Source organism: Pteropus alecto, unplaced genomic scaffold, assembly GCF_000325575.1.
Source record: "Pteropus alecto unplaced genomic scaffold, ASM32557v1 scaffold43, whole genome shotgun sequence".
Taxonomy (NCBI): Eukaryota; Metazoa; Chordata; class Mammalia; order Chiroptera; family Pteropodidae; genus Pteropus; species Pteropus alecto.
The window spans coordinates 8902642-8914580 of NW_006435764.1; the positions used below are offsets into that span (position 1 = coordinate 8902642).

Sequence of the window (11939 nt, forward strand, 5' to 3'; positions counted from 1 at the left end):
GGGTCATATCATGGCTACTCCGCCTCATGAGCTGTGCAGGCTTGGGCAAATTTCTCAACTTCATTGAGCCTCCAAGAGCTTTCTCATCTAAAAACGGGGATAGTGTTATGCTGCCAGAGGTCGCCTTCCTTCCCTCCTTTTCAGAGACCTCTCTGTCAGGTCACCTGGAGGGACAGGGGAGTCCAGACCTCAGGAATAACCGGTCCTAACTCTATCGGGGAATGTGGATTACACTACAGTATGCAGCTTAGCGACTGCTCAGCAACTTGGCATCATAGAGATCAAATAAGTCAACTAAAAACAATGTATTAATTAGTCGCCTCCTTTTAAAAAATGATTCATTTACATTTTAAAGTCCTAGAATCAGGAATGGTAAGGGGCGAGACATCTTTCATGCAGGGATATGGAGATATTAACTACTATGCCTTTGCTCAACTTTAACATCTCTTCCAATGAGATCCATAAGAGTCAGAATAAAACTTGAATTTTACAAGCGAAAAACCATTAAGGACTAGACACCGAATGCCAGAAAAAAAAAAAAAGAACCAATCAATTAGTAACTATGAGAGGTTGATCACCTCGCTGCTTCTCTCTCAGGAGGAAGGTGAATGTTTAGTGCTATAATAATCTGACTTTCAGATTATTATTTCTGTCACATGGCAGAAGAAGAGGAACACTGAAGCAAAAATAAATTAAAGGCTTGCCTCTGGGTATCAACATGGTGTGTGCATTAAGTCTTCGAAACATTTCTATTACCTCAGTAACCCAACTTCTATAAATTTATAATAAGCAGAAAATGGAAATGAGAAAACTATTATATAAATTAGTCATACTATTAGCCATAGCAAAACAAGAACAAACCTCCAACACTGGGGAAATGTTAAAATAATTGAGAGTCTATTCACAATCTTCTGCTGAAAAGTGGACTTGCAAAGAGATTTCAGTGATGGGGAATGATGCTTACAATTTGGTAACTGGGTACAGAACTGTAGATAATATAGTCTGAACTATGTAAAACCACATCTGACTGTGTAAACATACCATAAGGTTATCAGCAATAATATTAAAAGTTACTTCTGTTCATGTTTTCTGTATTAATAAGCTTTTGTAACAATACATACTATATTTTATTCAGGAAAAAAAAAAACAGTATTTAAGAAGCCACAGACTTAACAGCCTTAAGTTTTAAGTCTCAGTAACTAGATCATTCTTGTCATGCTGATGTTATACACATAAAACCCTGATCCAGGGTCCAACTTTATTCTTCTTACCAGATTTTAAAAAACTAATACCCTAAATTTTAATAACCTGTAAGGTTCTCCAGACATTGTAGACAATGATAAACGGCTACTTTGTTTTACAAAGAGAAACTGAGATACAGTAAAGAACTCTCCTAGGTCCACTATCAGCTGTGTCGAACTTGGCCTGGTTCCTTAACTTTTCTTTAAGCCAGAGTGTCTCCATCTGTAAAATGTGCGTTATAATAGCACCTATCTCTATATGGTGCCGTGAGGATTCAATGGTGTGTGTATAAAGTGTTCAGTACACTGTCTCGCATAACTCAACACTCAGACACGTTAGCTACTATATCATTCCCAATCCAACCAACCAGTCAACACTAATAAAACCCCACAGACCCCAATCCCAATTCAAAGCTTCAGTGACGTAGAAAAGGAGATGAAAAGCAAAGCCCGACATCCTTGAAAGCCAGTAAGGATTCAGAAGACAAACCCCAGGTCCACAATATACCTTGCATCCAGCTTCGGAGCATTCTTGCTGGGTCAGGAAAGTGAAAACGAGGTGCCAGACGGCCAAGAACGGTGGTAAAACACTGCCAAAGAGCAGGAAGAGAATCCGCAGGATGGGAACGAATAGGAGACGCGGCCCGTGGACTGTGGCCAGAACCCAAGAGCAGAATTTTAAAGAGATGAAAGAATGCACAGGCAACTGAGAGCTCGGTGCGTCCAAGGACAACCCCAAGGGGTAAGAAGTGGAATTTGAAATCCCAGGCTAATTTCTCAAGAGGGAGCCAAAGCAGAGTCTGAGAACCTTCCGTCTACTTACGTTTCAGTGCAGCGGCCTCTCCGGCCGCCCTTACTTCAGCCCAACGGAAAGTCCAATAACCAGTGCTAAAATGCCCAGCAACACAACTACTACCACAATGATAATTATCAATTTCTGCAGATGAGGATAAGAGAAACAAAAACGAGTCGTTATTACAAACAACCCAAAAGCGATAATCATGCATCTAAAACCCGGCCCCTCTCAGCCCCACATAGAAAGCATCTCATCAGTTCAAATAAAAAGCCTACCTCTCTACCTAAAGCCATCCTATTAGGATACTTTATATTTGTTAGATTACTTCTTGACTAGCTATGTACTCCAGGTGGAAATAGGAGTTTCTACCAGCTCTCAGCTCATAGTGCAGTCTTGCATATGTGGACATAAGAGCAACTATCATGGGCTCTCCAAGCAGCAACAGGACAAGATATAAAGTGACTGCTTTTTCCTTTTCGAGAGGGAATGTGAAGACATTTCTGACACAGTCCTCACTTCACACCTCTGTCCAACTCTCCCCTGAGGTACCCCCGCATCGGGTCAGCCCCAGCACAGCCGCTGGGGATCAGAAAGCCCCATGTGCCTTTTGTGAACCAGCCTGGATTCGTCGTGTGAAATAACTCCCCAGCTCCCTGAGCCCCTGTGCAAGCAACAGGTAAAAATGGAAGAAAAACAAAGAACTGAAGAACAAAAATATCAGAGCCCAGGAGAAATAGTCGGAAAAGAGTCTGAGAAAAGGAAAAGCCAGAGTTGGCTACCAGTCAATGAGCGGAGAACTGGGAAGGCCTCGAAAGGCAGGGGCTGGGGAGAAAGGATGGTGTGATGGAAAGAGCGGGATTGGAATCTGAATTCGAATCCCAGTTCCTGTCGCTGATGAGGCAGCCTGAAACCAACGACTTTACGCAGACCCTCAAGTGTGTCATCTACAAAGGAGAAATAATAGGTGCTCCATGAGATGTGAGATCACGTTTACATTGCCATCTGCACAGCACCGGGTTCACGGTACAGAAAAGGAGAAGAGGGCGGGGGATGGGCAGGGCTTGGGCTCCTGGCGTGGAAGACGGTGATGAGAAGGTTTCTGAAGACAGAACGGTCTCGTGTAACATCTGAATGGATCATGAGCTCCGTGCAGGAGATGAGTAGCAATATCTGGGCAATACACCCATCCTACACTACTGCCTTCAAGCGTGGGTGCTTGGGTAGAGAGCACGTGAGCCAGATCCATGCGAGGCACACCTGGGAAGGAAGGGCAGCTAGTCTCTAGGACAGACCGACACAGGTGTTTGGATGAGGCCAGGGAAGAGAGGGGAGGCATGGGCCCAAGGACACAGGTGGGGACGCCCGGAGCGAGGAGAGGCGAGGCGGGCGGGCTGGGACTACGGTGCTCACCCTCCGCGCTTCGCTCTGATACTTGACGGCCTTTTTGGTATCGGCCACGGCCCGTTCCACGAAGCCCACTGACTGGTCCATGTTGTTTTCGATACGGTCGATCATGGCTCCCTTTCCCCGGACGCGAGAGGTAGAGGCAGCGCAGAGAGAGGCAAGGACAGGGAAGAGAGAAAGAGCGAGAGACGGCAGACAAAATGGACCCTTCTCCTCCGGCAGCGAGAGGGCCTCACCTTCCGGGCCTGACCCTGGTATTTCACGGCTCTTTTCGTCTCGTCCCGTGCCTTCTCCACGTGGTCCACTGTGTGCATGACGTTCAACTCTATGTTATCTAACATCTCACCCTGCAAGGAACAGACACTTGTCACACTCAGTAAACCCCGCCCCCCCAGGACAGTCCTAAGTATCCTCCCCACCCCACATCGTAATCTTCAACACCAAGAGAAGCATCCAGAAGCCTTGACGTGCAGCCTTCCAGAAGGCATGCTTTCACATTTTCCACATGATTTACTCATGGTTCTCCCGTCCTAGGTGGTCGCTCATTCAACAAACGTTAGCCAAATGACTTCTCTGTGACAGGCCCCGGGCTGGCTACATGAAGCACCCTGACTCGACGCCCAGTAACTCCACATGCTGATGGATCCCACCACCACCACCACCACCACCATTTTTTAAAAATGAAGCATGTGAGGAGAGGAACCAAAATATCTCATGTTCTTAAGACATGACGAGGATCTTGGCCTCTTCTTCCTGGTCATTCGGGCCTGAACCAAGTTCGTCTGGCCAGAACTGAGTTTCCTCACTACTACAGACCGGTGCTGGGTCCACAGCAGGTGCTCGGTAAGTATATCTGACGCTGGGAACATCTGCTTTCTGTAAGAGACATTCCCAGGCTTCTTAAGTGACAGACACTGGGTCTCTCTAAGCCGTTTGGCTAAGAGGCAGTGATCTCTTAACAAGATTTCCAACCATTTCAAAGCCATTACTTCCTGATGGGAAGTTCTGTCATTCTAATTAACTCCCGGGGTGTCTTAGGGTGGGAATTCGCCTACCCTACCCAGACTTTCCTCGACCCGAACCAACCGACCCAAACCAACCAACCCGAACCAACCAACCGGTCGCTTTATGGTGGTCTATAAACAGAGAAAGACACTTACCACCACTTGACTCTCAAACCAGTTCCTCGGCAAGGCAGTGTGGGGAGGAAAAAGAAGAGTGGGGATGGAGGGACTAGAGAAATGCTCTCGAAGGCCGGGAGGGGCTGGAGCAGAGGCACCTGGGCACTGATGTCAACAGCCACTCAAGCAGTGCTCGGGCTCCGCTTAGGTTTTGCATTCCTTCTCCAAAGGAAGCAGTTTTCAATCCTTTCCAGCTGGTTCATAGGAATAGCGGCACACCACCAGGACAGAGGCGTATCTGACTGTCATAAGAACTATGAGCCATCTGACCAAGTGCAACTAACGCCATATGCGGAGACTTACATCCCTGAGACGTGTTCCCAGGGATGAATCGAGCCATCAGACTAAGAACCATGAGTGGTTCAAGTTTTTCTGTAAATATTATTTTGCTATTCCTTCTTTCATTGTGTTGTCTGCTCTTGTTCCTGAGCAAAAAGTGTCAACGTTTTGAAAAAACACATACGGAAAGCAAAAAACGCACATGGGAAAAAATTAAAACCTCTGTTAAACCTAACTTTTCATTGTGAACTGGGGAAAAGATCACGTTTTCTATGTCCTCAGTGAAACAGTTCGTATCAGGAGACTGAGACATCACCATTAAGAACTCATACCTCTAATTTTAAAAAACAAAAAGACGTCCTGAGGCCAGAAGGAACTAGGTACTGACAGAACACTTCAAACCCCATATTAACTAGGAATGAATTCCGGCCAAAGTACCAGGCACAAATGACAAAGCTGAATGAAGCTGCCACCAGCATCAGTGTTCAAGACTGCATTCTTTTCCCCGGGATACTCGAGTTCTGTTTCTCCATCGTGCAAATCTCTCCCGCCTCTCCCACCTCCCCTGACTTCCAGCATGGTTCCTCGTGGTCCTCGGGAGAGCCCGAGCTTCCTGCTCCCCCGCCTCCCCCGGCTGGCAGCCACGGCCGGTTACCTGGTTCTCCACCAGCATGGCGATGTCCATAAACATGTCGTGCAGCTCCTTGATGCTGCTCTCCAGCCTCACGATGTCCTTGTGCCGCCCCTCGATCTCGCTGAGGGCTTGCTTGGAAATCTGAGAGTCGATGATCTGCAGGAGGCCATGCAGAGACTTGCCATCGGCCACCGTCCCCGGCTGCAGCCTCCACATCTGCTCCGGAGCCTGCCTTTGACGTGCCACCCGCTACCCACGGAGCACCCCAGCGGCCCCCTCCTCGAGGAGGGGCGTGCAGCCCAGCTCCGGGGTCGCTCACCCCGGAAGTGAAGATGGCAGGGTTTCCACTCTCCAGCATCTCCTCCAGCTCCTCATCTGTTGTCTTTTTGCCGGCTTTATAACAAAAGAAGGAGAGCATCACATACGAGATCAGAGCGAACCATTTCAGAAGCTATCATACGCTCCCAAGAGCCTCCTGACTCGTGTCTTCCGATTTCTCCCCTAATCCAACCCCCACTTAACGTGATCAGCACGTACCTGTGGAGCACACAACTGACCACATCCTTCCCAGATCATTCACTGGCCCCAGCACTGCACCGTGGAGTCCCGGGCCCTCAGCACAAGGAGACGGTCCCTGGATGGACTCGCTCTCCGTCCCTCTTAGCCTCACATGGCTCCTTCCAGATGCACCTTTTCCGGGGCCCCGATGACCCGCCCCTCCTCGATGCACTTGCTTTTCCTGACTCTGTCCTTGTTTCCAGCTCCCCCAGTTTCAGGGCACCCCCACCCTGCAGGGCCCCGCATCCCGCTTTCTAAATTCCTAAGGAGTGTGGCTTTATAATGTCTTTACTCCTCCCGGCAATGAGCTCCGCTCCTGGGAGTTCATAAATGTCCTTCTGACAGCAAAAGATGTGACGAATCCCAAGGAGAGCAACTGCTTCCCCTTATGTTTAGGAAACGCTGGCTCCCACAGGAGTAAAATCACCCTGGGCCTGATAAATGCTGTGCCATCTCTCAGCCTGAAATGCAACATCTAGGAAGTGTCCCGGCCGTAACGCCTGTTCTGGGATTGGGCACAGGATGTGAGACGGAAGCCACAAGGGTTGCTGCTCTGTGTCCCCAGGTCTCACAACTCAGAGGGACGGCCACGTGTCAGGGAAAGGTGAAGGGGCGCCCCAAACGCCAGACACGCACTGATCTCAAGCTGCCGCTGGATCCGCCCTTTGCTGCGTTCGCGGAAGTCCACCTGCGCCTCGTTGTATTTGGTCATCACCTCCACGAACTTCCGCGAGAGGACCGAGTGCTGTGGGAACAAGGTCAAACGCCGTCAGCCTCCGGGAGGTGAGGGAGGTGAGGGAGGTGAGAGCCCCTAACTGCTGTAGAACCCTCCGCCCCGCCCCCCACCTGGCCTCGTCTGCGTCTGCAGCAGCACTGGCCTTGGAACCAAAAGACCGGGTATGAGACTCGACTTTTCGGTTTCCTAACTTTACTCCACTGGGAGAGTCCACCGACCTTTCCAAGGCATGTTCTCGGCACCCGTTTACCTGCCCTGCTGGCCGCAGGTGGCAGCTGTGTGGCCTCACGCAGTCATCTCTGTGAACCTCGGAGCCCAGCACCCACGTGGACTGCGAGCATTTCCCAGGCAGGACCCTGGCTTGCTTCCTAAAGCTGCCAGACGCCCTTCCTGCCAGAGACTCTGAGTTCCTACCCGAACTGATCTTCCTGCCTTTCCTTGCTTCTAACTGGATGCGTTCACCCCACAGCCATCAACCATGACTGGTTTCTCCTTCGACTATGGCCCTGTCCTCTGCTCTAACCTGGGCAGCTCCTCCTTACCAGTTCAAGTAAGAATTGTATTTAAAAAAAAAAAAAAAGAAAAGAATCCTCAGCTAAAGAAAAAACAAAAATCTAAAAGATGAATTAGACCATCGTTAGACCGGAGAAAGTCCCACCTGGGATTTTCGAATCCGAAGGTCTGCTGACGAGCGCACTTCATCTTCCTCAATGTGCCTCTCCATGCCTAGAGAGGAGAGAAGGGTTGTTCCAGCAACACCTCTGCTGCTCTCTTCCAAAAACACACTAGTTGGTGCAACTCTCACTCCCTCTCACACGCCCAGCGCACGGAGACGTGACAGCAGGCAGGTACCATTTCAGAAGGTCAGCTCCCACGTGAGCCCCACAACTTGCATCCCACACCCTTCACTATTTCCGTGTCTTCCCTGAATCCATCATAGCTTAGTGGTTAACGGCATGAGTCTTTGCCACCAAGAAACTTAGCCTCGATTCCTTGTCCTGCCACTTATTAGCTGTGTGACTTTGGGAAAGACTCGTCACCTCTCTGTGTTCCTGTTCCCTCATCGGCAAAATGGAATAAACGAGAGCACGCCCCCGACGCCCCTGGTGTGGACGTGAAATGAGAATGCACACAGAGGGCTTGGCCCGGGGGCGGGCGCGTTATCACTGCTGCTGTTGGAAGCTGCTACTGACGACCTCCATCTCCGCCCCCATGGAAACAAGTACTGCGATCTGGTTTTTTTTGGAAAGAGATGATATATGGGGCTGCCTTCACTCTCTGACCAGTAACGCGCATTCACCAAATACATGGGGCAAGAATGTAGACCACAGCCATGGAACTAAGAGACCTTCTGGGCCCCCAGAGAAACGGAATCTAGGACAGTAGCGTCACTGAACAAGGCTCTAAACTGAAGGGGTGGGCTGGAGGGTAATGGGAGCATGACATACCTGGCCCTACCAAGAAATGTCTATAGGTTGAATAATGTACCTCGTCTATCTGCCCATCTCTACCATTACTGTTCAAATGGAGATAGGTGCTGGGGAAACAGGATCCGCAAGAGAAAAGCCAGGGGACTAAGTGAAAGGACCAAGTCGCAAGACTACGCAGCAGCCGAGAGCACACGTTAAGGCCCATCTCTGAACTTCGCTTCTGCACAATTTTGACTATAGTCATAATCGAGAACAGGTAAAACTTCTGGGGCTATACTCTGTCATTCTGGGGACGGTGCCCAAACCACAAGCAAAGATAGAGCAAAGGGTGTCACGTCTATCAGGATGCGTTTTGTTCCGGAAGAGCTGGACACTACGGGCGTGAGACAGGCGGTAGGGGCCGGCCTGTTCCCTGTGTCCCCTTCTTACTCTTCAGTTTGTTCCGGACGTTGTTGGCCCTTTTCTTGATCTCAGTCGTGAGCTGCTCGAGGTCATCCTTGGTTTCTGGGTAAACAAAGGCAGGTAGAACCAGAAGAAAAAAACGAATTGTTTTTGCGAAACCCAACACTAACAGAGGAGGTAGGAGCTTTCCCGGGTGCCCGTCACCCAGAGCAACGCTTATCCCGTGCCCCCCAGGCCTCCACCCTTATAGTCACAGAGTTTATTTTTAAAAGGCATTTCCCAGGCACACCATCCAAGACCTACAGAATAAAACACCCAGGGTTGGAGTCCTACAGTCTGCCTTTTTAACAAGTCTTCCCAGGTAATTCTCTGGCACACAAAATCTTGAGAACCTTGCTTTCAGAGCAGGGGTCCCCAACCTTGGAACCGGGCCGCACAGCAGGAGGTGAGCGGTGGGCAAGCAAGCGAAGCTTCATGTTTTGCAGCCGCTCCCCAGCGCCAGCATCGCCACCTCAGCTCCGCCTCAGATCACCAGGTATTAGATTCTCAGAGGCGCACCAGTCCCTGGTGCCACAAAGGTTGGGGACCGCTGCCTTAAGGTCAAAGGCTCACTTTGGTTCAGCAGGTAGGCTAGGGTTTTATGGGACTTCTAAGGAAAAGAGATTTCAACCAAGGTTCATCGGCTAAGAATCAAGCAAATATTTATGACATACCTACCGTGTACACAAGGCTGTCCTAGGAGGTACGCAGTGTAGTATTAGCTCTGACCACTTATTCCCAAACTATCCTCCAGCATTTACTACAAGCGAGGACCTGAGCTGGAAACTAAGCCTTCAGAGGGAAGATAAAGAGCCTGCCTTCAAGCTATTCAAGGTCTAGTGGGGGACAAGGGACACATTAACCAACCATTCTAATATACGATATGGAGTAAGGTATAAGAGCTGGTCCAGGCATGCGGAGGTGGTTATGAAGAGACCCCTAGCATATCCTAGAGGGACCTGGAAAGGCTTAAGACAGATGATAGCGGGATTGAGTCTCGAAGAAGGACTGAGTTAACCAGGTAGAAAAGGAGACCAAGAGTGGGGTCTCAGGGAGAAGGAACAGTATGTGAAAGACAAGAGGGAACAAGAAGCATTCGGGGAACAATGTTTAGTCTGGCTATAGTGTAGGTAGCACAGGGGAGGATGGCAGGAGGGAGGATGGCTCAGAAGGCAGGAATGTGTTCAAGACAATTCCCATATGCTCTGCTAACATGTTTCAACTTTAAGTAACAGAGAGTCTCTGAAAGATTTAAAAAATAAAATAACGGTGTCTACCTTGTTACCTGTTCTTAAGGAAAGTAAAATATAGCCTTAAATCCTACTCTAAAAATGTAAAACAATAAAGGGGAAAAATGTTTGCCCCTTGGGAGTTTAGAGATGGGGGGGACTGACGTGAACTTAAACTATTCTGGAACACCTCATGAGAAAAAAATGGACTTGATCTGGTCGGATCTGGAAAGGCAGCTGGAGAAAGCATTTCAGGCAGAGGACACAGCACAAGCAAAGGTGCAGAGGTGGGACAGAGATGAGGTAGATAAGAAGCCGTAAGAGTCACTGCTAGTCATGAGAAGGGCGTAAAGTTCAGCTAAATGGATTCAGTGAGACCATGAAGAGAAGAGCTGACTGTGGCTCGGCGGTGTGAGCTCAGACACGGTAAAGGAGAATGGGAGATGCTATGACACATACAAGGGATATTATAATATGTACACTCCCCTGCTGGTCACCGAGGGAGGAAAACCAGACCGGCTCAGCCCCAATGCCAAGGGTCACTGCTGGCTGACTCAGTTCTGAGCAAACACTCACTTGGCTCTGGAATTGGTGCAGACAGAATGATACTGTAGAGTTTCTTAGCCTCCTCCACATGCTCAGAGATCTTGTCAATGTTGAGCCGAGTTTCCTCGATCTATAATCAGGAAGACAATAGCCTTTGTCATCGAAGAGGAAGGATACACCCAGGACTGGGATAAAAAGTTTAGCAGAGCTCCCGGGTGTGAGCCGCCCACCTTCTGGGTTTGTGGAAGGTGACGATGACTAGAATGCCTTCTGCTGCCCAGTAAGTACCCTCTCCATAGTCAGATAAACTAATCTCAACAGAGCGGTCGTTGAAAATCCATACTCACCGCTTCCTGAGAGGAATACCTCTGCCCTCCTCGGAGGGCGGCATTCAGGCCAGAGTCAAAAAGAGCCAGGGCGAGCCAGGAAGGAGAATCAGAGGGAAGGGTCGCACACCTGACAAGGTAGATCCTGTAGCCCCTTGCCCCCGCAGAGTGAGAACGGAAAAGGGTGAGGATGAGAGAGAGGGAAAAACAGAAAGAAGGAAAGAAGAGGTGAAAAGGAGAGCGGGGGAATCAGAGTGAAAAGCAAGGAGAGAAGAATGAAGAGGAATAAAGAGAGAAAGAGAGAGAGAGACTAAGCAGTGACTGTCTCCGGAGACAGCCGAGTTTCTCTGGGACACGTGCTCTGGTGAAAGGCCTCCCACCAGCCGGCTCCCTCCGGACGATCAAGACCCAGAAGCTCAAGCCCCGGCCGCGCCTGCCCATCCCTGAGTGAGTGCGCTGGGTGCAGAGCACCAAACGATGCCAGCAGCACCGCGTTCCCAGGCAGAGCAGCGCCGCGCCATGTGCGGCACCTGCCACCCCGGCACCCTGGCCCCCGCCGCGGCGGGAGTGGCGCGTGCCACAGGGGCCGGAAAACCCGCCGCGTCTGCCCGCCTCACTTCCAAAACGAGGGGCACGTGTTCAACGCCACGGCGCGGAACCAGCGGAAATGCCGCGAAATGCCACGAAATGCCGCACGGGAGGCTCTGAACCTCCGAGATGCGCCAGGAAGACCGCACGGCACGCGGCTCCCAGCGGCCCTTTCTCCCAGGGACGAAGGCGCTCGCTCGTCAAACCTGATCCTCCGTTCTCCAAATCGCAGAGGCAGGAGAGGGAGTCAAACTTGAGTTCTCTAACCCTCTCTAAGGGGTGTCTTTGTCACTGGAGCAGTGATTTTTTTTGTTTTTTTTTTCCCCTCCATACATACATACTGGCTTTGATGTACCAAAGTTGGAGAGTTGAATGACTTGCTAAAGATGTAGAATAACGTTTCGGTGCGATCGTATCGCCGGAGTACGCATACAAATACAAGTAGCCACCCAAACGTTTGGGAAGCGCTGTAACAGTTGGCAAAACAATCCACGGTATTGTATTAGTACCTTTATTCGAATGAGGACCCTAAATGTTTACGAGGTCACAG

General features: G+C 49.9%; 1 protein-coding gene across 5 annotated transcripts in view; it reads right to left on the minus strand.

Moving 5' to 3' along the window:
- The window catches only part of STX3 (syntaxin 3), a 71996-nt gene that overhangs the window by 4719 nt on the left and 55338 nt on the right, over window positions 1-11939 (minus strand). For 4 of the 5 annotated variants that reach the window (XM_025046314.1, XM_025046316.1, XM_025046313.1 and 1 more), the window contains exons 3-9: window positions 10506-10605; window positions 8689-8763; window positions 7488-7555; window positions 6730-6838; window positions 5855-5928; window positions 5557-5691; window positions 3678-3788 (exon numbers count right to left, since the gene is read on the minus strand). In XM_025046314.1, coding sequence (XP_024902082.1) covers window positions 3678-3788; window positions 5557-5691; window positions 5855-5928; window positions 6730-6838; window positions 7488-7555; window positions 8689-8763; window positions 10506-10605 — 672 coding nt within the window. Of the gene's footprint in view, window positions 1-2064; window positions 2179-3677; window positions 3789-5556; window positions 5692-5854; window positions 5929-6729; window positions 6839-7487; window positions 7556-8688; window positions 8764-10505; window positions 10606-11939 lie in introns of all 5 variants that reach the window. The other variant, XM_006911254.3, reaches the window with a different exon arrangement.